General features: G+C 43.4%; 1 protein-coding gene across 3 annotated transcripts in view; it reads right to left on the reverse strand.

Annotated features, from left to right (window-relative positions):
• Positions 1 to 24,022, reverse strand: part of NRXN3 (neurexin 3) — a 1,387,810-nt gene that overhangs the window by 162,716 nt on the left and 1,201,072 nt on the right. For 2 of the 3 annotated variants that reach the window (XM_056852141.1, XM_056852140.1), the window contains exon 14: positions 14,023 to 14,330. In XM_056852141.1, the coding sequence (XP_056708119.1) occupies positions 14,023 to 14,330 (308 nt within the window). Of the gene's footprint in view, positions 1 to 14,022; positions 14,331 to 16,483; positions 16,541 to 24,022 lie in introns of all 3 variants that reach the window. The other variant, XM_056852139.1, reaches the window with a different exon arrangement.

The raw sequence follows: 24,022 nt of genomic DNA on the forward strand, positions 1-24,022 counted from the left end.
CCTCAACTACGGTCTATCCCACCAGAGAAAAAAGTCAGGGATCTATACCGTAGCTGTAACTTTTTCTTACTAGAGTTGCCAACCTCCAGGTACTAGCTGGAGATCTCCTGCTATTAGAACTGATCTCCAGCCGATAGAGAGCAGTTCACCTGGAGAAAATGGCCGCTTTGCCAATTGGACTCTATAGCATTGAAGTCCCTCCTTCCCCAAACCCCACCTTCCTCAGGCTCCTGTGGAATTAAGAGAATGTTATATTAATGTAACCCAGCATAAGTCACTTTAGACGCTTTACCAAAGCTGTCCATATTTAATTGCAAGCTTACAAGCTTCTTTTCCCATAAGGGTATGTATATAATATGAATTGATATATTAATTAATTGACTGTAACAGGAATTTTAGTATATATTATTGGTGGTTTTGCATTTTCCCTTTTGGCTTTTAGGTTATTGGCACACGGAAACATTTGAAGCTTGAAAAAAGAATATGAAATGGGGACTTTACCGGAAGCCCATTGCGGTTTATAACTACTCCGTTGCCTGTGCATACTTACCAGGTGGATGTTTGGACTTTTGGCCTATTATACCTCGACTGACCTTTTAGAGAAATTGTATACTTATACTTACCTTTGGGATACTGTAACTGTGAATTTTGTTTGATTTTTGTCTTTTGCTCTTTGAGCACGTATTTATTCTTATAATTAAGGTGTTCCTTTGAATAGACCTAATTGCATTTCAGTTTGAGTCTGAGCTTTTATTGTTAGCTATACAAGTGCATTATTTTGATTCCTTGCCTTCCTTGTGTACTTGGAGCCAGTTTTTGATTACTCAACTGCCAGGTAGTAGCAGGAGATCTCCTGCTAATTCAACTGATCTCCAGCAGATAGAGATAGATCACCTGGAGAAAATGGCCGCTTTGGCAATTGAACTTTATGGCATTGAAGCCCCTCCCCTTGTCAAACCCCACCCTCCTCAGACTCCACCCCAAAAATCTCCCACCGGTGGCGAAGAGGGGCCTGGCAACCCTACTGGCAACCCTATTTCCTACTAGGGCAAAAGCCGCTTAGAGATACTGAATTCTTTTGGTGAAAGTGTGTGCTAGCCTAGCCTCAAGGGGCGTTTACAGCAAGTGACTTCAAAATTACATGCATCAGAACACGGCTGAACTTCCAGATCCTTCTCAGAACAGAAATGTGGTAATACACAGAATATTCTGGTCACCACACCTAAAAAATGATATTACAGAGCTTGAGAAGGTGCGGAAAAGAGCAACCAAAATGATTAGGGGACTAGAGAAACTGTCCTATGGGGAGCGGTTAAGACGCTTAGGGCTGTTTAGCTTGGAAAGAAGGCGGCTGAGGGGAGACATGATAGAGGTCTATAAAATTATGCATGGTTTGGAGAGAGGGAGACGTTTTTCTCCCTCTCTCATAATATTAGAACACGGGGTCATCTGCTAAAGCTGGAGGGTGAGAGATTCAAAACAGATAAAAGGAAGTATTTTTTCACACAACGCATAGTTAAATTGTGGAACTCCCTGCCCCAGGATGTGGTGATGGCTGCCAGCTTGGAGGGCTTTAAGCGGGGAGTGGACATATTCATGGAGGAGAGGGCTATTCATGGCTGTTAGTTAGAATGGATACTAGTCATGCTGCATACCTATTCTCTCTAGTATCAGAGGAGCATGCCTATTATTTTGGGTGCGGTGGAACACAGGCAGAATGGTGCTGCTGCAGTCGTCTTGTTTGTGGCTTCCTAGAGGCACCTGGTTGGCCACTGTATGAACAGACTGCTGGACTTGATGGGCCTTGGTCGGATCCAGCAGGACCTTTCTTATGTTCTTATGTTCTTATTTGATAAGAAAATAGAATAGCATCATCTACTGGTTGGAGGTGGTACATGTATAATCATTAAACTATACCAACAGTTCTTAACTTTGGGCGAAAACACATGGTCACTTTAGCCTCCTTTATTCCCTGTTTCAGCCAGGATTCAGCCAGGAGTGAACGCATGCGTTTCGCCGAAAGTGCGTTCGATCCTGGATGAATCCTGGCTGAAACAGGGAATAAACGAGGCTAAAGCAACCATGCGTTTTCGGCCTTTGAATCCACTACTACCCATCAAGAATACTACATCATCATTGAATGCCCACCTTCCCAGGCACAAGGAAAAAAACAAAGCTCCAGACAAGGCAACTTATTACATAGGAATATTTATGATATTTGTATGCCATACACTGATCTCAAGCAGACATTCAATGATATTATGATGGCCATCAGCCAAGTCATTGATATTAGATTTGATTTCTGTACCAGTCTTTTATGGACCTGGAGAAAAAAAAAATCTCAGGTCTGGTATGTTATCATCAGGGCAGGGTGACCTTACTGTCAGAACCCACTGTAAGTGGGGAGAAGTTCTTCCTAAAATCCTGAACTCCCATCTGACCCCAGAATTTCTGAATGCCTCTCAACATTTGTAGAACATACCCTGGAGGCTGTTTGTCCCCTGTTAGGAAGCACTGTACTATCCTTACTATATATGACTATACTCTGAGGATGATCTCAGCCACAGTTAGAAAGTTCTCCTAAATTAACCCTGTGGGTACCATGGTGGGTGGGCTTAGGTACTACTCATCATGTAGTGGTGCTGGGGAGAAGAGGCTCCACTATCACAAGGACATGCCAGTTGGCACTAGCAAAGACGGGGGCCAAAGAAGACCAGGGTTGCACACTGCTTGCTAGCAACACCCACCCCAAACATGTAATCCACCTATTTCCCTGTAGCGTGGTAGTAAGTAGCATATTAATCTGCCACCACCTCTTACATTTACCACCTCGGGTCAGCCTCTTCATCCCCCACCCAAATTTAATCATCTTTATTGCTGTCCCAACAAAGTAAGTTCCCTGCTGGGCTGTCACTTAGAGGAGGGCAGGGAGCTGTTCCTGTTGGAAGCAGAGGATAGGATTTGCAATAATGGGTTTAAATTGTGGGTGGAAAGATACTGGCTGGATATTAGGGGGGGATTTACAGTAAAAATTGTCTGACAGTGGTATCAGCTACCTAGGGAAGTGGTGAGCTCCCCCTCAGAGGCAGTCTTTAAGTAGAGGCTGGACAAACACTTGTCTGGGATGCTCTAGGCTTATCCTGCATTAAGCTGGGGGGTGTTGGACTAGATGGCCTCTATGGCCCCTTCCAACTCTATGATTCTATGACTCTGGTGTGTTTTTCCCCCAAAATGAGACTACCCTCCATTGTTTGCTTCTTCTTTCCAGAATGCAAATGCTGTAATCAGCATCTAACACCACAGGGTGACAAAACAGAGTCATAAAATCTTAACCTGAAATCTGCTCTCCCCTGCCCCTCTGTCATTTTTTAATGTTTTGGAACATCTTTCCTGATGAAGAGTTCTGATGACTAGAAAGCTTGCACAGTGGTTAGTATCATTGTGGTTGGCCCTAATAAAAGTTACTTGGGACTCCTACGGAAGCCACTTTGAGTTCTAGAATGGAAAAAAAAAGATGGGCTATAAATGAAACCGTTCGATAATTAGAGAGAACAGTGTGCTATAACCACTGAGCTAGTAGAACATCATAAATCATGATGTTACATTCATGCAAAGTCTATGATTGGAACGCCAGTCTTTTTACAATGGATATAAAAGTGGGAAGGAAATTAAAAAAAAAAACATGGGAAGGGAAAAGAGCACTTTCTGAAGCATGAATAGTGCTGTGAACTAAGCCTCAAAAGCTGGGCCTATCAACTTCTTTCATTTTTTTCATTAGCGCCGTGCAGTCAATGGATGAAAATGTCACCAGAGACTCATAACAACCAATGAGCAAATTAGAGGCCAATTGCCTTCCTCAAAACTTATTTTCTAAGAGAGAAAAAGAAAGTACCTTGGCAAGTGGAAGAGGAAAGAAGTGTTATTTCTCTCTGCATGACAGTGAGATGCTAATTGGTCTGACAAATGTTCTTTGCCTTCCTCCATCACGTGTCAGGAAAAGAGTATTCCCAGAGCAGTGCTTTCTGGGAAAGTGTTTATCGCAAGTCTACTACGGCCCTCCTGCTAAACAACATCTAGTTGGGCAGCTTTGTGGGGTGTCAGTAAAAGGTGAGAGCCCCCTTTTCCTAATCTCAGTGGGGTATTTTTCACGGTGGATTTTGCTTCAGTTTCGAATCGGAGCAAACAATAAACTGATTTAAATAGCTTTTTCATGGCAGCGCAGATTCTCCCCACATCCCGAGGCATTTTCAATTTTTCACGGGAGAAACAGCGCACTTCTCTGCGCTGCTTACGTCTGCTGCCGCTCATGACTCACCACTCCAAATCCGCCTAATCCCGCCCACTCTTCCCATGATCCTGTGTGTGTGTGTTTGGGGGGGGGGGGCATCCTGAGAGCGGCAAATCCAAGCCAAAACCCCCATCACCCTTCTGAAGAGGGGCAGCCAGTCTGCTTTGGGTCTCCCTCCTGCCGGTGCGATGCTGTTAGAGTGGCAACTCCCCCAGCCAATCACCGTTCTTGGGGGAGGAGAAAGGAGACGTCCCGGGGAGCGAAGCAAACATTTTTCCATGGGCATCCGAGCAACAAAACACTCTTCTACTGGAAAGTACGGCTCAGAAGTGGTTTGGATTGCCTCTCTGAGCTTATTTTGCTCAGTGGGGGAAAACACGGATCTGCAGTGAATAACCAAAATTTGCCTCCGACGCAAATCAGCATTGAAACAGCAGCAAATCTCCGTGAAGAATACCCCAGTGGGAAAGTCCATTGACCTTCAGTAAAATAGCATATCTCCTTTTTCTCCCACATCTTATGGAAGAACTGAAAAAGAAACTGGATCCAGCCTTCTATACTCTACCCAAACAGCTAATTTCAACCCTGAAGAAACCATGCATGCACAGCCCTAGAATCTGGATTAGGGAGAGGACACAGCACTAGGGATGCTCATGGAAATCTCTGTTACAGAATTCCTCTGCCAAATTTCATTTCTACTCTTTGGAATAACAAAAGCAAACAGGCTCAGCTGCAATGGCTTTGGCACTGCTGTGTGGTTGCCTATGAAATGATTATTTAACTCAAATTTGGTTATGTAACTATTGGTATATCTCTGGGTGCTGGAATTTACGGGTTACAAGACCTGAAGAGCAGCAACTGATCCCCCGAGTACTTCAAGATTCTCATCTCCCTTACTTCAAATAAGCTCATATACATACATACAACCTTGGGGTATGACTGTAATGTTAATTCAGCAAAACACATGAAACAGCATAATGAAATAAAACACGTTACACATTTAATCACATAAGCACACATGAAGCTGCCTTATACTGAATCAGACCACTTTGTCTACTGAGACTGAACCTGGCATCTTCTGCATGCAAAGCAGAGGCTCTTCCACTGAGCCAACCCCCAACTGAGAGCCACTGCAAGGTGATAGAAAGACATCTGCTATGAGGTACAGCCCACTTGAACACACATGAAACTGTTTCCAGACCATTGGTCTATCAAGGTCAGTATTGTCTACTCTGACAACACCTTGAAACACTTCCTGGCATTACAGCTGATAGATGGCGTAACAGGGGAAGTTTGGGACAGGGTGCAGACACAGTAACAAGCAAAGTAGCTTGCAGCCTAGGGTTGCCAGGTTGGCATTTTTGGCAGGCAATTGCCCACCAATCCGCCGCACTGTTTGGAGCAGTGATCGCGCACGTGGCTGAGTACAACGTGATTACATCACTTCCGGGGGTAAACCTGGAAGCGCCACATCACGATGGGGCGCTTTAGCTCTCAACCCCCCAAAATGGGGGTAAATTGTCCCTTCACAATGTGACACTTCTGGGTTGACCCTCGGAAATGATGTAATTGCGTTGCCCGCTGCCCCAGCCCCACCCCCAAAAAACCTCCTGCCAATGGAGAGGGGGGACCTGGCAAACCCTATTGCAGCCTTTTATGTGGATGGCTCTTCTTGTGAGAAGCCAGGGCTGTCCAGGAGGCATGCTGTTCAAATGGTGTGCAGAAGGGGGGGAGCAGGCTGTGCAGAAGGGGGAGAACAATGAGAGAAGGAGGAACTGGAGGAACTGGGTGCTCTTAAACACTCTTTCCTTTGTTCTTTGCGTGGTGTCCTAGGGCCCAGACAATGAGAAGGGTGGTGCCAGAGGGTGGCCTCCTCTGAGGCAATCAGAGAAACAATGACAGAACATAGCCAGGGAGGTTTGATGATCCATACATAACACTTGTTTGCATATATGGCTTCTTCTCCAGCAGAGAGGTATATCCCACTGAAAGCAAGGTATAAGGAGGCTGCCATAAAATGAACATAATTTGCTTGTTTTATTCCATTCATTTACAGAATCAATAATAAGGGGGAGATTGGGGTTGTTTCTGGGGATTTTTTGGGGGGATGGGGAGTTCAGCTAATATTTACCAACCAGACACTTACTGTATTAGTGTTGAACTAAATATTACTCAGGAAAGTAATATGATGTTTATTACAGGACACGCCCATGTGTCCTGTAATTTATGATGTTTATTTATGATGCTTATTACAGGACACATCCATGTGCATGTACACTCTTTCTAGAATTTAAATTTCAGGGTTGCGGTCTTGGTAATTGGCCCAGATCTAAATGGTGTACCAACAGTACCATCCAAAGAACACTTTCCTAGGTATAAGATCCACTGAATAAACTTGAATATGATACTGAGCAGACCTGCTTAGGATTGCTCTCCAGGTATCATGAATTTCAAAATATCATTAACTACATCCCAACTATGAAGATCCCATTCAGCACGTTTTACAATAATGTTGGTCTTTATCAAGGAATTGCTAAGGTATTATTGATTCTGCAAATGAATAGAATAAAACAAGCAGATTATATTCATTTTATGGCAGCCTCCTTATACCTTGCTGTCAGTGGGATGTAGAAATGAAACCAATGTAATTTTTATTTCATTTTACAGGTTATATTTACATTGTTGGAGAGTTAGTTCCCTTCTGTTTTTATGCCCTTGTCATCATGTGGCTCCAGGACATCTCACTCAACCCAATTCTGTGTTCTGTGGCTCCAGGACATCTCACTCAACCCAATTCTGTGTTCTGTTTATCAGTTGCATTTTATTATTCAGCCATTTTTGTTGGCTATTGTTTAGGAATGCCATAAATCAGAATGGACTTTGCATTTGGACTCGGGCCGTTTGATGAAACAAAACTTGACAAGCGTACTTTCCTGAGTAATATTTAGTTCAACTCTAATACAATAAGTAACTGGTTGGTAAATATCAGCTGAGCCTTCCCCCTCCCCCCAAACCCCCCCCAGAAACCACCCCAATCTCCCCCTTCCAAAAATGTTTTGATGTATTAACTGAAAATCATAAATTCCAGCTGGTCAAAGCAAAAAGAAGGGACCACTTAGAAGGCTAGTTGGGAAAGGTTCTTGACCTTGGCTACAGCAGCGGAGCCTGTATAAAGAACATGCCAGATAAACATACCTCTTTATTAGATATGAGAGAGTCCCTTCTAGCAGCTGGCACCCCAGGACATTCTGTAGCTCAAAGCAGAAGGATTCAAGTACCTGATAGCCATATGTCTCTGTGTTCTATCCAGAGCAGTGAGGCAAAGTGGAATTCCCAAAGAGGATATTGTTAATACAAGAGAATCTTGTGTGCCAGGGCCCAGCAGTCTCTGAGAGTAATTTAATACAACACATGTCCTTTCCAAACAGGGCAGAGCTTGAAGACAAAAGCAAATGCAGGTGTGAGGAGGTCAAAGCGGCCCCTTTTACTCAGGGTTTGCAAGCTGCTCCTTTCGCCAGTCAGATGCAGAAGTGCTTCGTTAAATGATGTGTCACAAACAAGAAATCCTAAATAGGCAAAGGAGATATTTTTAACTCTGCCAGTTTCTATTGGCATAAGTGCCTACAGGCTTTCGAGTCACCTAGAACTCTGCAGAGTTCAGAATAGAGCAGCTAGCTAAATTGCATTTCAGCATCCTTGGGGCAAAGGATGCTAGAAGCGTTTTTTTTTTTAATCCATTTAACCTAAACGGTGGCCTAATCACACACCTGTTAGCATTTCAAACACCTGCTCAGCAACACAGTTACCAGCAGCCTTACAGCCTGTTAGGACTATTATAATGTAATGATAGTATAACAGCAGTCTTTACATATGCTGATCAATGTCTTATAGGAAGTGAATTATACAAGGCAAAGGCTTTGGGCATAACCCAAAGCATTTGGCTTTGGGGTCAGGAACCAAATTTCCTCCAGGACAGATTGGTCAGGGATCCTGGAGGGGTTTTGTTGCCATCTTTCCGGCATGGAGCAGGGATCACTGAGTGTGTGTGTGGGGGAGGTAGTTGTGAATTTCCTAAATTGTACCGGGAGTTGGACTAGATGACCCTGGTGGTCCCTTCCAATTCTATGATTCTAACCCATGTATAAGCAATGTTATAGCCAACAAATACAGCATCTGGCTTGCACCTTTCAAGGGCAACACAGCTACCACTGCCTGTGCCATTCAGAACAAACACAAAAACCCTTCTCAAGGATATGGACAACATGTCTTTCATTCTAAAGCAGTATTTAATGAAATGTTAAGGAAGTATCATCCTGTCACTATTAACAGGAAGTCCAAAGGCACCTTAAATACTTACAAAATTTATTTTAGCACAAGCTCTCCTGAGTCAGAGCTCACTGCATCAGGTACATAGAGCATACAATCACTGGAGGTATATTTACAGACAAAGTTACAGGTAACAGAAAGGTGGGAATCAGGAGGCACTACAAAGATAAGCCAGTTAGAAACAATATTAAATGAAAGAGAATCCAATCCATTCAGAGTGGATTAAATTTATATCACTATTAGGTGTAGAGTCAGGTAAACTACAGGTTGAATCTATTCTATACGTTCTGAAGAATTACTCAGTACTATGCCTTTGAATGTACAACTTCAGGTGGGAGAATCTCATGTTTCTATACTCCTTAATGTGTACATAGAAAGGTAGTAGCTGAAGAAGAAAGCTAGGCCAAAAATGTCCCTATCACATTTGTTTTCCTTGTGCAGGAAAGGTATGTTTAAAAACACTGTCTGAAGATTCAAACAATTGTATTTCAGGAGGTACAGTCCATGTGCACAATTGAACAGAATCTAAAGGCAATAGAGAGAGAGAAGAAGAACAAGATGAACATGAGCCCACAAAAGGGTTGCCAATTCTAGGTTTGGAAATTCCTGGAGATTTAGGAGTGGAGCCTGGGGAGGGTCGACTTTGGAGAACAGATGTAATACCATATGTGTGTTAAGTGAACACATGAACACATGAAGCTGCTTTATACTGAATCAGACCCTTGGTCCATCAGAGTCAGTATTGTCTACACAGACCGGCAGCAGCTCTCCAGGGTCTCAGGCAGAGGTCTTTCACATCACCTACTTGCCTAGTCCCTTTAACTGGAGTTGCCAAGGATTGAACCTGGGGCCTTCTGCATGCCAAGCAGATGCTCTACCATTGAGCCACAGCCCCTCCCATCAAGTTGCTTTCGACTCATAGCGACCCTATGAATCAATGTCCTATCATTAGCAGCCTTGCTCAGGTCTTGCAAACCGAGGGTGGTGGCTTCCTTTATAGAGTCAATCCATCTCTTGTTGGGTCTTCCTCTTTTCCTGCTGCCCTCAACCTTTCCTAGCATGATTGTCTTTTCCAGTGACTCTTGTCTTCTCTGTAATACCATAGCTTCAGATATAATTCCACAGCTTCACCCTCTAAATCCGCCATTTTCACTAAGGGAATTGATCTCTTTAGACTGGAGTTGAAATTCCAGGAGACCTCCAGGCCCCAACCCTATCTGTGCATCATAAAATCGATAAAAAAAAGATGGGAACACAAAGAAATAAAATGATCTGTGAAATGTATGAGCACCTTGATACTAAAGAGTTGGTAGTAATACAACTAATGCAAGAATGCTAATTAGATTACTGTGTGGGGCTGCCCTTAAGAAGTGTTTGGAAACTTCAATTGGTACAGAATGCTGCAGCCAGGATGGTGACTGGAGTGGGTCATAAGGACCATATCACACCAGTCTTGGTGCATCTACACTGGCTCCCAGTTTGTTTTTAGGAACAATTCAAGGTGCTGGCCTTGACCTTCAAAGCTCTGTATGGTTTGACCTTCAAACCTCTATATGGTTCAGGGACTAACATCCCTGAAGGACAGTCTTCTTCCTTATGAACCTGCCTGACCATTAAGGTCATCTTCAGAGGCCCTGCTTTGGGTGCCCTTGCCTTCTGAGATGAGGTGGGAGATGACCTGGGAGAGGGCCTTCTCAGTCATGGCACCAAAGCTCTGAAATTCTCTCACCAGGTAGATTTGCCTGTCCCGTTGTCATCTTCCACCAGCCAGAGAAGCCTTTTCTGTTTTGTTTTCATTCCCTTAGTGATTCTTCCTTCCTGACCAATGATTAATTGCTTTTTTTATGTCATTGTACACATTTTAACTCTGTTTCTAATTTGTTTCAATGAAGTGTGTGTGTGGGAGGGTTAATTTTAATGGTTTTAAAATGTGATTTTATCATGGATATTTTAAATTATTAATTGCCTTGGTCGCTCTTGTGAGGCAGAAAGGCAGACTATAAAATTTTGTAAATAATACATAAAAAAATAATGAAGAGCACTCTTTGTAAGCACAAAGAATTCCAGGATTTATTAACTGAATTTATTCAATTCTAAACCACCTTACCCTGTAGCCTCAGTTTATGTAACTTTATTCTACGATGCCCTCTTCCCATCAAGTAAAACTCAGAATACAATGTTCTAAAATCCAGAGTAGATTCTGAAGCAGATCTGATGTACATTTTCTGTATCTGTAACTCTATCTTTTTTTTAAAAGGTGTCTACACCTTACATCAAACCATATGGCAGAAAGTACCATTTCTAATCATTCCTTGTAATACAATGGACTGTTTTCATCTCAGTGATATGACATCTCTATGCATGTTTATTGCCATTTGGACAAGCACTGAAACATGGTAGATGGGCAGAGTTTTCCTTCACACACAAAGCAAACACTACAGCTGCCAAAATTGTAAATGGATGGCTGAATCCGTCCTGAATTCTAGCCACCCACTGATCCATGCAATACAACTTAAGCAGATGGAAGAAACCAAACAAAACCATCAAGCAACTGAAAGGAAGAATCATCTTCCATTGTGACAGCAATAAACTGACCTGCTCTTGAGAAACAGTGAGTTGTAATGGAGGTGCATATTGACTTTTATCTTCCTTTCAGTGGGAAGAGTGAAGTGTCAAGAGTTATTGCTTTAATATCAGCCAAGATGAGGCCATTTGTTGTAGTGTGGGTGAATCCAGGAAATCATTGCTTTAACCATGTTTTTAGAGGCCGTTCTATACTTTATTAAATCATCCAGATGCTATTTCAAGAATATAATGGCTCCAGTAGGTTTTGCAAGCTGCCATGTATATGAGGTCGAAAACATTCTGAGAAATATTTGCATGGGACTGTTTTACACGTTAAATTGAGTTAAATGAATATTTGAGTGACCATTGATGAAAGCTGACTTAATTCCACTACAAGGGCTCAATAAATTATCACAGACTCCCATTAGAGCTTGAAATACTGAAAAACAAAACCATATTCTCAGCCTTTAATTTCTGAGACCCTATAGGAACATCATCCCAACTGAGTCAACAGAAGAAGGATTCCTAATCATTCATATTTTATATTCTAATAGCAAAGTCAGCCAAATCTGAGGATACTTAAATCTGGAGACTGGACCTGTGAATGGACAAGACAGGTCTTTCTACAAACCCGAAAAATGCCCCAGCTGAGCCTGAGGGAAGAGAAGGCAAGGCAGAGGGCGGTGCATAGCCCTGCCAAGCCCTGCATGAGGTGGAGGCAGAGAGTGGTGTCTAGCAGAGCCCCATGTGAAGTAAGGCAGCACACAGTCAAGACCAGCATGAAACGCGGCCAGGCAATGAGTGGGTGGGTGGCCTGTGCCCCATGCAATGCCAGGCAAAACAGAGGGTGGTGACTGGCTGAGCCCCATGTAGGGTAAGGCAGAGTGTAGTACCTGGCTTGGCTTCGTGGAACCCTATGTAGGGTTGCCTGGTTCCCCCTGACAATCGGTGGGAGGTGGGGGAATTTATTAGCTGCAGAGGTAGGCCACACCAACATCACTTCCAGAAGTGACATCATCATGTCAGCAACGTCGAGGGAGACGCTCTGGTATCTGGACAAAAAAAAATCTATGGTAGAGTAGAGGATGTTTTTGCCATAGTGTTTTGCCCAAATACCAGAGTGTCTCCCTTGACATCGCCAACGTGAGGGATGAGGGAAGTAGTGCCTGGTCTGTGCAGGACAAGGGAAACATGCCTGGCCTGGCCAAGATCTGCCTAAGGTGAGGAAAGCAGCACCTGGCCAATTGGCTAGGCAGGCTGCCTCTTCTTCCTTCCTTCCATCCCCCCTTGAGTTGCCCGCTCCGGTTTGGGAAATACCTGGAGATTTTGGGGGTGGAGCCTGGGCAGGGTGGGGTTTGGCGTGGGGACCTCAGCAGGGTATAGTGCCATAGAGGCCACCCTCCAAAGCAGCCATTTTCTCCAGGGGAACTGATCTTGGTCATCTGGAGATCAACTGTAATAGTGGGAGATCTCCAGGTGCCACCTGGAAATTGGCAACCCTCTTCAGAATCTAAGCAGGGTCAGCCCTGGTTAGTGGTTGGATGGGAGACCAACAAGGTAGACCATGGTGGCTGTGCAGAGGCAGTAAACAAGAAACTCCCTCTGAATGTGCATGCCTTAAAAACCCTACAGGATTGCCATGTCGGCTGTGACTTGACAGCACTTTCCACCACCACCAACTGGAAATAACAAACAACACTGCCAGCAATAATTCCACAAGATTCTGTGCTTTTTTTACACAAGCCAGAAAAAGAAGTCAACAAGCTTTAACAGCCCTATATTTGAAGCTTGCTACACAATGGCTGTTGGCCTGTCTTTTCTACTCAGTGTGGGCAACAAAAACAGATCAGGAGATCCATAATTACTTTGCAGAAGAATCATTTGTACTAAGACAAAAACATAAGCTGCCACTGCTCCTTCATCAAAGCAATTACATTTGATCTGTAAATTTGTTTCCATCTGTAATCATTGAAAAGACATTTTGAAGGTTTATGCAGACCTTAAAAAGGCTTAATGAAGCTGTAATCAGAGAAAAAATAATATGCCAATAAGATTTCAAATGTCTCTGATGGAATGACCCTTGGATTTTGGATGCAATCATTCCCTTTTATAATGTTATTTAGTCAAAAGCAGGGACTCACATTGAACTCTACAATCAAGAATTTGGCAATTAATATATTTGACAACAAAGAAAAACACAAAATAAGTAATATTAGCATTATTTTGTTAGGTTTTTGGAATCTCCCATACTGATTATTTATATTTGCATTTCACCATTCAAATTCTAATCTTCAGGTGGATACAAACATTTACTAACTTAAAGTAAAGTTTCAGCAATATCACAAATGCACTCAACCTCATGATTACAAACCCAGTAACAGCTGCAATGTTCCTACCAAATGTAAGGGTCAAACTCTGTGCTCAAGTTTATGAATTAGGAAAGAACTAGGCCTGGAAAACACATTTAAGACAATAAACAACCCAAAGAGCTATGGTTCCACATTAACATACCACACCCTCATTAGCACATTATCTTGATACTTACAGGACAGTGATTAGCACATTACCTTCAATACTTTGCAGGACAATGACTCAGCTCAAACCCAACCCACTTCTGACTATATATTGCTCTTCCTACACTCTTGACACTGAGAGACACTGTCCTTCAGTGTTACTCCTCTGAAGACCCTGCCACAGCTGTGGGCGAAACGTCAGGAAAGAAAATACTAAGACCACGGTCTCACAACCCGGATAACCTACAAGAACCGATGAACTCTGACCGTGAAAGCCTTCAACAATATTTTTAACCCAAAGAGCGTTTGGATATAAACTAAATGACTCACCTGAATGGTGGGAGTGGAACGGTTTTTTCGGGTTGTGGTTGTGGCCATAGTAGTGGTGGTTTCCATGACTGTGGTTGACATCTCTGGGGGCATGGAGGTGGTGGGTGCTGTTCCCACGATGGATGGTACTTCTCCGACAAGCCGGACGCTCCCATTGATCTTGATGTTGGGGTTGTTCTCTGCTGCCATGTTCAACACTTTCAAGCCATTGTAATAGAGACCGGAGAGCTGGCCTTGGAAGAGACGCCCTCTGTCTTTTCCTCCAATGGCTATTTTCGCCTGGGTGTTGAAGATCGTTAACTGTCGTCCTAAGTGAAGGGGGGGGGGTGAACATTGTTATTGCCAGGAATAGTTTTCCTTTAAAAAAGAAAAAAAAAGCCCTTCTGTGCTGTTTCTGGCCAGAATGGACTGAAAAGCAGAACAAGTTCCTGAAGATGACAGTGGTGACAATTGTGGAGGTTGAATGGGGGGAAAATGCCATGCCATAAAGGGCTGTCTTGATGTGTTACAAATAATTATAAGCCTGAACAATAAATCAGTGGATCCAGACTTTCACACCTGTTTCTATAAATGTAAGCACATTCAGGAGCATCTTTATCCCAGATGCCAAATAATGCACTTTCAATCCACTTTGCAGCTGGATTTTACTGTGTGAAATGGCAAAATCCACTTGCAAACGATCATTAAAGTATATTGAAAGTGGACTGAAAGTGCATTATTTGGCATGTGTGAAAGTGCCCTTGGTCTCACCCCAAACATAAGAGCCAACTCTTTGTATCTCATTTTGGATCTCTGCAAACATTTACCCCAAGACAGATCAAACTGCCCTGGGTTTAAGCCCACACCGGAACAAAGGAAACCTGGATCCTTCCATGAACAGAGCTGAGAATCAGCCCTGCCATATGAATCAGCAAAAGATGAAGAGAGACAGATAGGTGCAAAGAGATGAATATGCATATGGTTCCTTGAAACTTGTAACAGCTGGGAAGGACAAAATATAATTCGGAAGAAATTTTGTATTCTTCTAAAAATGTACGTTTGGATTATACTTATCATAACATGCATGCATATAAATAACCCTATGATGAGTTGACAAACTTAGATCCATGATTAATTACTTCAGATTGCAGGTGGGGACTTCCATAACTACTCAATCCTCTATGCCAGGGGTGTCAAACATAAAGCCCAAGGGCTGGATCCGGCCCCTTGAGAGCTCTTATCCGCCTGTGAGCCAGCCGAGGCAGCCCCCCCCCCAATCTGGGCTGGTGAGGCATGGTTCAGCCCAACCAAGTGACATTTATGTTATATCCAGGCCTTGTAACAATTGAGTTGGACACCCCTGCTCTATACAAAACAATTCCTTCCACACAGAAAGCTTGGTGTCAGGGAGAAGGGGTCTAGCCTAGCCTTTTCCCTGAAAAGTGTGGGGTTTTGGGGGTGTTTTTTGTTTTTTGGTATGGTAGAGGATTCAATAATGTGAATGCCTACCTGCAATCTGGAGCAGTAATGTCTAGACTCAGGTCTACTAGTTCAATAATACCCCGATGAAACATACCTCAATGAAGCCATGGTCAGCTCCTCGTTTTACTGGAAGGCCACTTTGAGGAGGAGGAGCCAGAACCACAGTGCAGTCCCCAAAGTGGATTGCCGGGATTCACCATAGTCTATAACCATCACTTCCCTCCACCCACCTTTCTGCCTTCAGGGAGGAAGGCAGACAGTATATACCTAGGAAGCCAAATTTGGTCTAGGACCATGACTTGCTGATCCCTCCCTCTGACGCACAGGAAGTAAACAGTAACACAGAATGAAGGTAATTGAGTTCCTTGGGATTTGAGAAGTCTGTTTCCTCCTAATTCTCCCCCCCCCAAATTGTGTCTGTAGTGAGAATGGGCTCCAACAGTAACTGTCAATTCTCTCCCCCGCCCCACATACAATCAAGGGTGAGTTCACACAATTAGTTTCAGGGACAATGCAAACCTATGACAGTCATTTCACCTTCCTTCTTTTTACTTTCCCATCCTTCTAAGGCAACTGCAGAGGTGATGAAGAAATATGATCCATGATAATAGCATTTTCACACATTCAGGTAGTTAAAATGACAGCTGCAATTTACACATGATAAACCTAGTATGTGAGCTCACCCGAGATGTGCTTCATATACTTGACAGAAGGAGGTCTTGGGAATATATCAAAGGCTGCTAAGCAAAGGAGCACCCTGACCAGGTTTCAGAAGACAAAGTAGAAATACTAGTGGTTCAAGCCATCTGATTTCTCCCACATTTGCCCAGGCATGCCCGTCCCCTCCCCTCCGTTCTCCACTGCACACTCACCACTTCCTTCTCTAGTCCACTGTCATAAGAGCCAAATGCCACCATGAGCAGGGCAGAGCCTAAATCCCACTGTCCATTCCCCTCATAACCAGTGGTTAAAGAAGATCAGAATAGGAGGGGGAGCTCACCAATTTTGGTCGTCGTGGCGGGTCTCGAAGTCAAGTGGTGATGCGGTGTTGCATCATCTAATGGTGACAGGATGGATCATGGGGAAGAGAATGGGGACAAGAGAAGAAATGTATCTGAAAGGAGTTCCTATTCCTCAAGGAGGACCCTAGCTAACCAAGCAAGGTAGATGTGTATGTGAAATGCCTGGAGTTGAGAGGGTGGGTGGTACACAGCCCCCTCATGCTCCCCACTACCATTTCAATAAAAATGTCTGGACTTGACCAAGATGAATAAGTGCACAGATGTCAAAACAGCAAATAAAAAATGAAAGGAGTGAGCTATCTTTCCCTATCTACATTTTAATATTTCTTCTGCTTTTCTCTTCATTCCTCTCCTACTGTCCCTTTCCTTCCTCACAGAGTGGCTCTGGGCACAGAGTTTTTACTGATGGCACACTGCAGTTATCTAGGGGATAATGGCACATTCTGCAGTATTCACTTTTTTAAAAAAAGAATAATGGTTCCAGTGGTAATCTTAATCTCTTTTATCAGTCATTATTAGATTGCAGAGATTATTGTAATAACATGGATCCATCCTAGCAATTTCTTTCACATAATGACATGATAGTTGCAGTTATCACATGGAAAACTATTATGGGCTCTCATTATGCCTGGGAAGACAATTCCATTCACAAACTCCCAGTGTTGGATATCTTATTATTCCATTTACTCCTTCAAAAGGCTCTGTACACCTTCCAACATCACTCTCAGGGACCAATATGAGCTGGGGGTGGGGATGACATTGGAAAGCACCTCTAATTAAACTTGAGGTGAAATTTCCTCTTCCCCTAACAAAGTTCCTTGACCTTTTCCCACAGAATTCCACAGAAAGAAGATGGCTGCTGAAAAGTCAGGCCAGATAAGTGTCATGAAGCCCCAGACCAGCCCATCTTCATCTGCAAATTAAGCCAAATCCCACAAGCTTGAGGAGGGTCAGCCAGCCTATTTTCAGTTCATCCCCCAGCTCCAACAACTGTGAGTGAGATGCTGACCAAACCAAAGAGAAGGTTGGCCTTACAGATTACAGAATCCATAACTTCTCTTACATTATATCCACAGGCTCTTTGCTATCCTTCCTCTCGTTTTTCAGACCCAAACCAGCATTTAGCCAAATAAGTCCTTTCCAACCTTCCTTCTCCTTTAGTAGCCTACATGATGGCTTGAGCCTACACTGGATACATTAAACACAAGGTCTGTGGCATTCCTCATGCATGGCGAAAGCAAAAGCAGAGTTGATAGGTTCCATGTCGTAATCCAGGCCTTCTGTTTTCCTCAGAGCTGTTTAAAGAATGGAAGACAGGCAACACACTATCCTGAGGTGCTTAGAGGGGCACAGGGTTCATATGTTTTATAGATATTTTATCAGGTTACGGGGGGTGGGGCTTATGCCAGATGGAGTATAGGTACTCTGAATAAGCAGCAGCAGCTTCTAGAATGTAGGACCTCTTGTCAGAACATCATTTGCCCTACTCCAGAAGGAGACGAGGCTGAACGTATCAGGGAGCTGAACATATCATTTTCCCATGACAAATTCCTTCTACTCCTTTCATAGTTGGGAGGAAGCCTTCAGGACAGTTCACAAATTACAACCTGAGGAATGTGAATATACACAGGCAGGAGAGGGATTACATCCTCTGGCTCTGCACCCACTCCTATTTGTGCCCCATATATTTTGTGAACAAGCACCTATGTGTTTACAAGTGTCAGTGTAAAGTCCTTTGACTGCAAGATTGGGAACCTTGGTAAATGCAGTGTCTAAATGGCATGTACAAGATCTGTACTCACTCACTTATACACAGACTCTCTCTCTCACACACCCCCCCACACTGAATACATGTAAGGACAAGAGGGACAGACAGCAGGCACTATCCTGCTCACCACCGTGTATGTGCACCCTTCCCTGGCTTGTAACTTGTGAGCGGTCTATCACATTGAAATCCTAAGCAAAGTTACACCCTTCTAAGCTCATTGAAGTCAATGGGCATCAAAAGGGGCAGCTCTCTTTGGGATCACACTGTTAGAGTACCAGTCTGTGAGGAATGAGGGGATTTTTAAAAAAATAATGTGGTCTTTTTCTTTCCTTAGTAGGGTAAACATGCGTTGTTCCAACAGACTAGATGTACCTACCCCAAGATGTTGACCCAATTCCAGAAAATGTGTGAAGTACATTGTGTTTTCCTCTTGAGGAATGTGTTTCTAGTGCAGGAGCTAAAGACAAGGCATGTAACACACACTGCACAGCTACACTTGGTAGCACAACGCTGACACTAAAAGTGTGTTTGCTAAAAGGACAATCACTCATCTCTGGGGAGGGCTCTTGCTAAATCGTAACTTTCGTGAAAGATGTCTCTGCTTGAAGGGTCAAGTGGAAAACAATGGGCAAAAAGAAAGAGCAATGCCAAGAGAAAACATGCATAAGCGAAGTGTCATGTCAGCCCTCTGTCTCTGCTTTCGTCTCCTGTCTGCACATTTTATTATCAGTTTTATTCTAAATTCTTTATTCGCAAAGTAAACCTCATCTTTGCAGAGCTATCCTCTCGTTAAAAGACCTCATTAAGGTTATTAAGCACTAATCATAACGATTACATGCGCTCAGAGTTGAAGGTTGTTGATACGGCTCATAAAAAAAGCAAATCTCACCCACTCGTGCTTAGTTAAGTTTAGCTTCTAAGTTTAATTTTCTTTCTTTTCTTTTTTTGTCATTGTTTAAAACTTTTTATTTGGCTACATGTATAGCCTGGCTTTTCCTATTGACAAAATGCCAGGGAAAAATCTGAAATAACTGCACATCCAGACACAGAAAACCGTACGACTGAATGCATTAATCCAGTTCATAATGCTTAACTGGATCTTGGACTTAAGCCTACCAGCCTTTATTCAGCAGATAAGCAGCTTTCTTTTGAAAACTGCCAAATGAAGAATACTAGCATTAGTAGCTGATGGACTGCAACGGTGGATGGTTTGATGTCATCTGGGGAGGGCAGTAACTAGGGACCGATGTAAGGACCACCCTGTTCCTTTGTCCACCTTTGTCAGTCTAGAGAGCCAGCATGGTGTAGTGGTTAAGAGTGGTGGACACTAATCTGGAGAATTGGTTTGATTCCCCACTCCTCCACATGAGCGGCGGACTCTAAGCTGGTGGACCGGGTTGGTTCCCCCACTCCTGCACATGAAGCCAGCTGGGTGACCTTGGGCTAGTCACAGCTCTCTTTGAGCTCTCAGCCTCACCTACCTCACAAGGTGTCTGTTGTGGGGAGAGGAAGGGAAGGAGATTGTAAGCCGGTTTGGTTCTCCTTAAAAAGGTAGAGAAAATCGGCATATAAAAACCAACTCTTCTTCTTTCCACACAAACGCACACACAAAATCAGAATTATTTTACCATCTGTCCTGTTCTTTTAGAATGAGGAAGAAACACAATGGGGTGAGAGCAAGAACAGGCATCCAGCAGTGCCAAAATGGAGCACATCCTCTATGAGATGAACACTACATGGCGCCATGAGGGATGCTGAGCAACCCCCGGCTGGGCACCCACTGCTAGTCAGGTAACCCCATAGCTGTTTGACCTGGACCAGTTCATATTTATTTCATTTTATTTATATGACCCTGGACCTCAGCAGCCCAGGCAGAGCTCATATCCCCATCTGGGGCACCCTTGAGCTTCACACTCTGCAGAGAAGGAATAATCTGAAGAGCAGCGTTATTACGGGGAGGGGAATTTCTTTTTCCAAAATTCATTTAAAAAAAAAAAAAAAAGATGAGCAGCCCATTCTTGGGGGACTGGGTTAGACAGCATCTGGGGATGGCACCGCTGCACCACCTCCTAACCAGCTTCCAGCCCCGTGCTGAAGCCAAAAACCTACCCTTTCCTCCAAGCCCCATGTAAACGTCCCACAGCATTTCACGGGGCTACGCCACCATTTTCAGTGGTGTAAACTGGAGTACCGGCGGAGGGAGTGTTCCCGGCCCAAAAGTACAAAGGAATCTGCCTAAAGGCATCTCCTGCCCCAGGGAACACCCCGGGAATGCCCCCATTGATGCTGGCACGAGGCCTTGCACTAGAAAAATGTGGCGGCGGTGGTCACGCTGGCACCGTGTGGGGCACAGCTGGCACCATGCAAGGTATAGCTGTGTGGCTCTCCTGGGGCATAAGTTCCCCTGTGCCAGCATGTTTGCCCATCTGGGTGGCATAAGCGGCAGTTTTGCCACTACAGGGGTCATGCCACCTCCTCACTCCTTTCAGCCCCCCCTTTCAGGAATTGGCTTACTGATTACTCTTATTCTCCTTTTGCTCTTTTGAAAGGGGGGGTTCCTCTTTAATTTCTCTTTGAAGAAAAACCAGCGCAGCCTTCAGCCCTTACAGTTGCTTTATGTTATACACTACAAGGTGGTGCTGTAGCAGGAGGACAGAAAGGTTTGGGAAGACGCTGTCGGCCTCTGAGCATCTGCAGGGTGAAATTCTGAAATGTTGCACAACCTTCTTCCCTGTCCCTCTTCTCATCAAATGTCTCTTTGCTCAAAACGGAATCTATTAGGAACAGACTTCTAATTCCTAAAGCAAGAGGGGGGGGGGGGGAAACCACATTGTTGGATATCAGGGGGAAACTGGGTAAAGAGGAATTCAGAAAATTTTCTCTTAACAATGCTACTTGAGAGGGATAGCATGCCTGTCCATGAAAGCTTTGGACAGAAATGTGAAGGCACAGAGGTGAACCATGCAGTGGCCTAGTAATTATCTGCAGAGTGATCCCCTTACATGTCAATTGGGCTTCAAAGGGTAGAACTCTGTCTAGGATTGGTCTTGGAAATATTCGAGTAATGCTAGTGGCTCTGTCTCGTCTCCTGATTTCCTGTATGGCTTAGATTACAATGGAGGCATATTTTGGCCCACGTAAACACAGTGAGCAGCAGAGAGAGTGGCAATGGACTGCATGTGTATAATGATCTGCATTTACATAAACAGAAATACTTGTAGTTCCAAACATATTTTCATTTCACATAAATTTCCTAGTGATGATGCAGTTACAAGCACTGTGCAGGAAAATTAGGTTTACACCCTCCTGTTTTATTCCTACAAATACAGTTAATTTTTTTAAAAGGTCACACAGCACAATTTGAGTCATGTTTACTCAGGAGTAAATGCTCCAACAGGACATATATCCTGGTGTATAGACAGGGTCACAGCATTATTGGGCTCATTTGACATGCTATGTGCTTTGTAATCCCATTCCAGTTGTAAATTAACTTGATACATATTGCCATTATCTCTGTGTGTCTCTGTGCCATCCTTTACAAAAGTACTTTTAATTCCCCCCATGCACTTATGTCCTTTTGAAATCAAAGGCACTTAAGCACTTAATTATGCACTTAAGTGCTACTGATTGCGCTGGGATTGAAGGACACCTAACTTCCACTGGATTGTACCCATTGTGTTAATTGTAAACGATTCCCTTGTACCTCCATTATGTCTGGCAGATAGCTGCTCTCCGTGCTGTCTCTTTGATGGATCCATCCATCTAGGCATCCATCAATTTATCATGTTCCATTTTGATAGCTATCTACCCTTTCACTCATCATCTTTACGAGGTCTTCTGACATAAGACTTTCTCAATGCATTAGGAAATGAATGAATGGCTGGATGGACAGGCGAGCGTGGATGAGTGAAGAAATGATGTGCTGGTACATGGGTGGGCATTCCCCCCCCCCGCTGTTTCCCACATTAACCACATAATCAAAATATCATTTTAATAACAATAATCATGATATCGTGGAAGACTCTACCGTCTGTCTCATTGCATGATATGGCTAAATAGTGCAGCATGCATTCAACAGATTGCCTTTTAAGCTAATGAGAGGTATCAGTATCCACCCAATTCACCCCCCTGCCTCCAAGAAGCATCTGAGGACTTAGAAATGGTTAGACCCCCTCAATTGCTTTCTTGAGATAGTCTCATAACAAAGCACCATCACTGTTGTTGTCGTAGTCGTCATCATCATCCACACAATGGCAAAAATATATATTTCATAATTCATATTCATATTCTTAAAAAAAAAAAAAACTCTCCGGCATGCTTATTTCAGGCTTGGAGAAAGCAATGGGATGGCAGACCAAACTCAAAGGTGAGAAATAAAATTGGACACGACAAGGATGGGTGTCTCAGGCACGTGAGCGGCATCACAGCGTTGGTCAGACATGCATCAGTTTGAACGAAGCAAGGTCATCTTGATCTTTAGTGTTAAAGGGACTTTTATCAATTTGAGATTAGCAAAACAAAGTTATCCACTTTTTAGTTTAAAATGGTTTAATTTTCACAAGCTCTGGCCAGATTCTAGAGATTCGGCCAGCTTGAGCAGATGGTTGTAAAAACTTCATAATTCACGGCCAAGTCTGCACAATTTATAAGCCACTAAACCCAGCGCAGCCTACCAGCCATGAATGGCAGCCCATCGGGATTAGGAAACCTCTTGGTTTACCTGAGGTAGGCCACAATATACGGCTGCTAGGTTGGGTTTGGCATGGTGGGTCTCAAGTTGCATGAGTTTGCTTTAGAGTGTTTAAAGGTGTTCCACTCAGTCTTTACAACCTGGTAAAGTCACTCTGGATTATCAGTCCTGTTTTACAAATGGAAGGAAGAAAGCACTTGTCTAGGACCACCTAGTTAGTTTTTAGCAAAATGAGATATGCACCAGAGGTTGTGTTCAATTGTCATGAACTAAGGATTTGCTCATGCTAAAACATGAGACCAGGGTCATTCTTGAGGTCATGTGCTTCCCTTCTTTTCCCCTTGTGTGTGGAGCCAAGATGAAAGATTTTCATATTTAGGAAGTTGTTGATGTAACCCCAGTCTGCCATGTTGTCCTCAATTGGATGCTATGAAAAATTGGTGTTTATTTCTTGACCACAAAGTGAGGTTCTAAATTAGAATTCATCCGAGACTTGGGACACTGATTCATTCCAAACCCCAATCTCTTACTACATCTAAATTGAGATGCCACAATAAAATGTTTGATCAAGGTCTTCCTAAACTAGGAAGTCTTCAGTTTGGCTCCACATCTGACAGGAAGAAAGTGGAGAAGCAGCAAGCTGTCCCAAGAATGTCAGGCTCATTCTCATTGTGAACAAACTCCATTTTTGTTCATTACAACTGAATTCAATGCTAGCATCTTCCCCTCAAACTCCTTCTTGATTTGTTCACGTACATTTTTCTCATGTCTGAGACTCCCACATCCAGGTGAGATCACCTCATCCATCCTTCTGAAAATGGTCTCATGAGTATTACTGCCCTAAAAATGATTTTCCTTGACAGAATCTATGGCCCTCCATTTCTCACAAAACTCAATTAGAGAGTGTATTTTAGCACAAAGTGTGTTTTAGCATATTTGTCTTGCAATTACCCAAGTCCTTCTATGCAATTTTTGGACTGGCTGTAACTATAAATAGGTTCAGCTCAGCAACGGAAAAGTAAAAAAGAAGGTTTATTCTTCCAACATTTTCTCCCTTTG

The sequence above is a fragment of the Euleptes europaea genome, chromosome 6 (assembly GCF_029931775.1).
Source record: "Euleptes europaea isolate rEulEur1 chromosome 6, rEulEur1.hap1, whole genome shotgun sequence".
NCBI lineage: Eukaryota > Metazoa > Chordata > Lepidosauria > Squamata > Sphaerodactylidae > Euleptes > Euleptes europaea.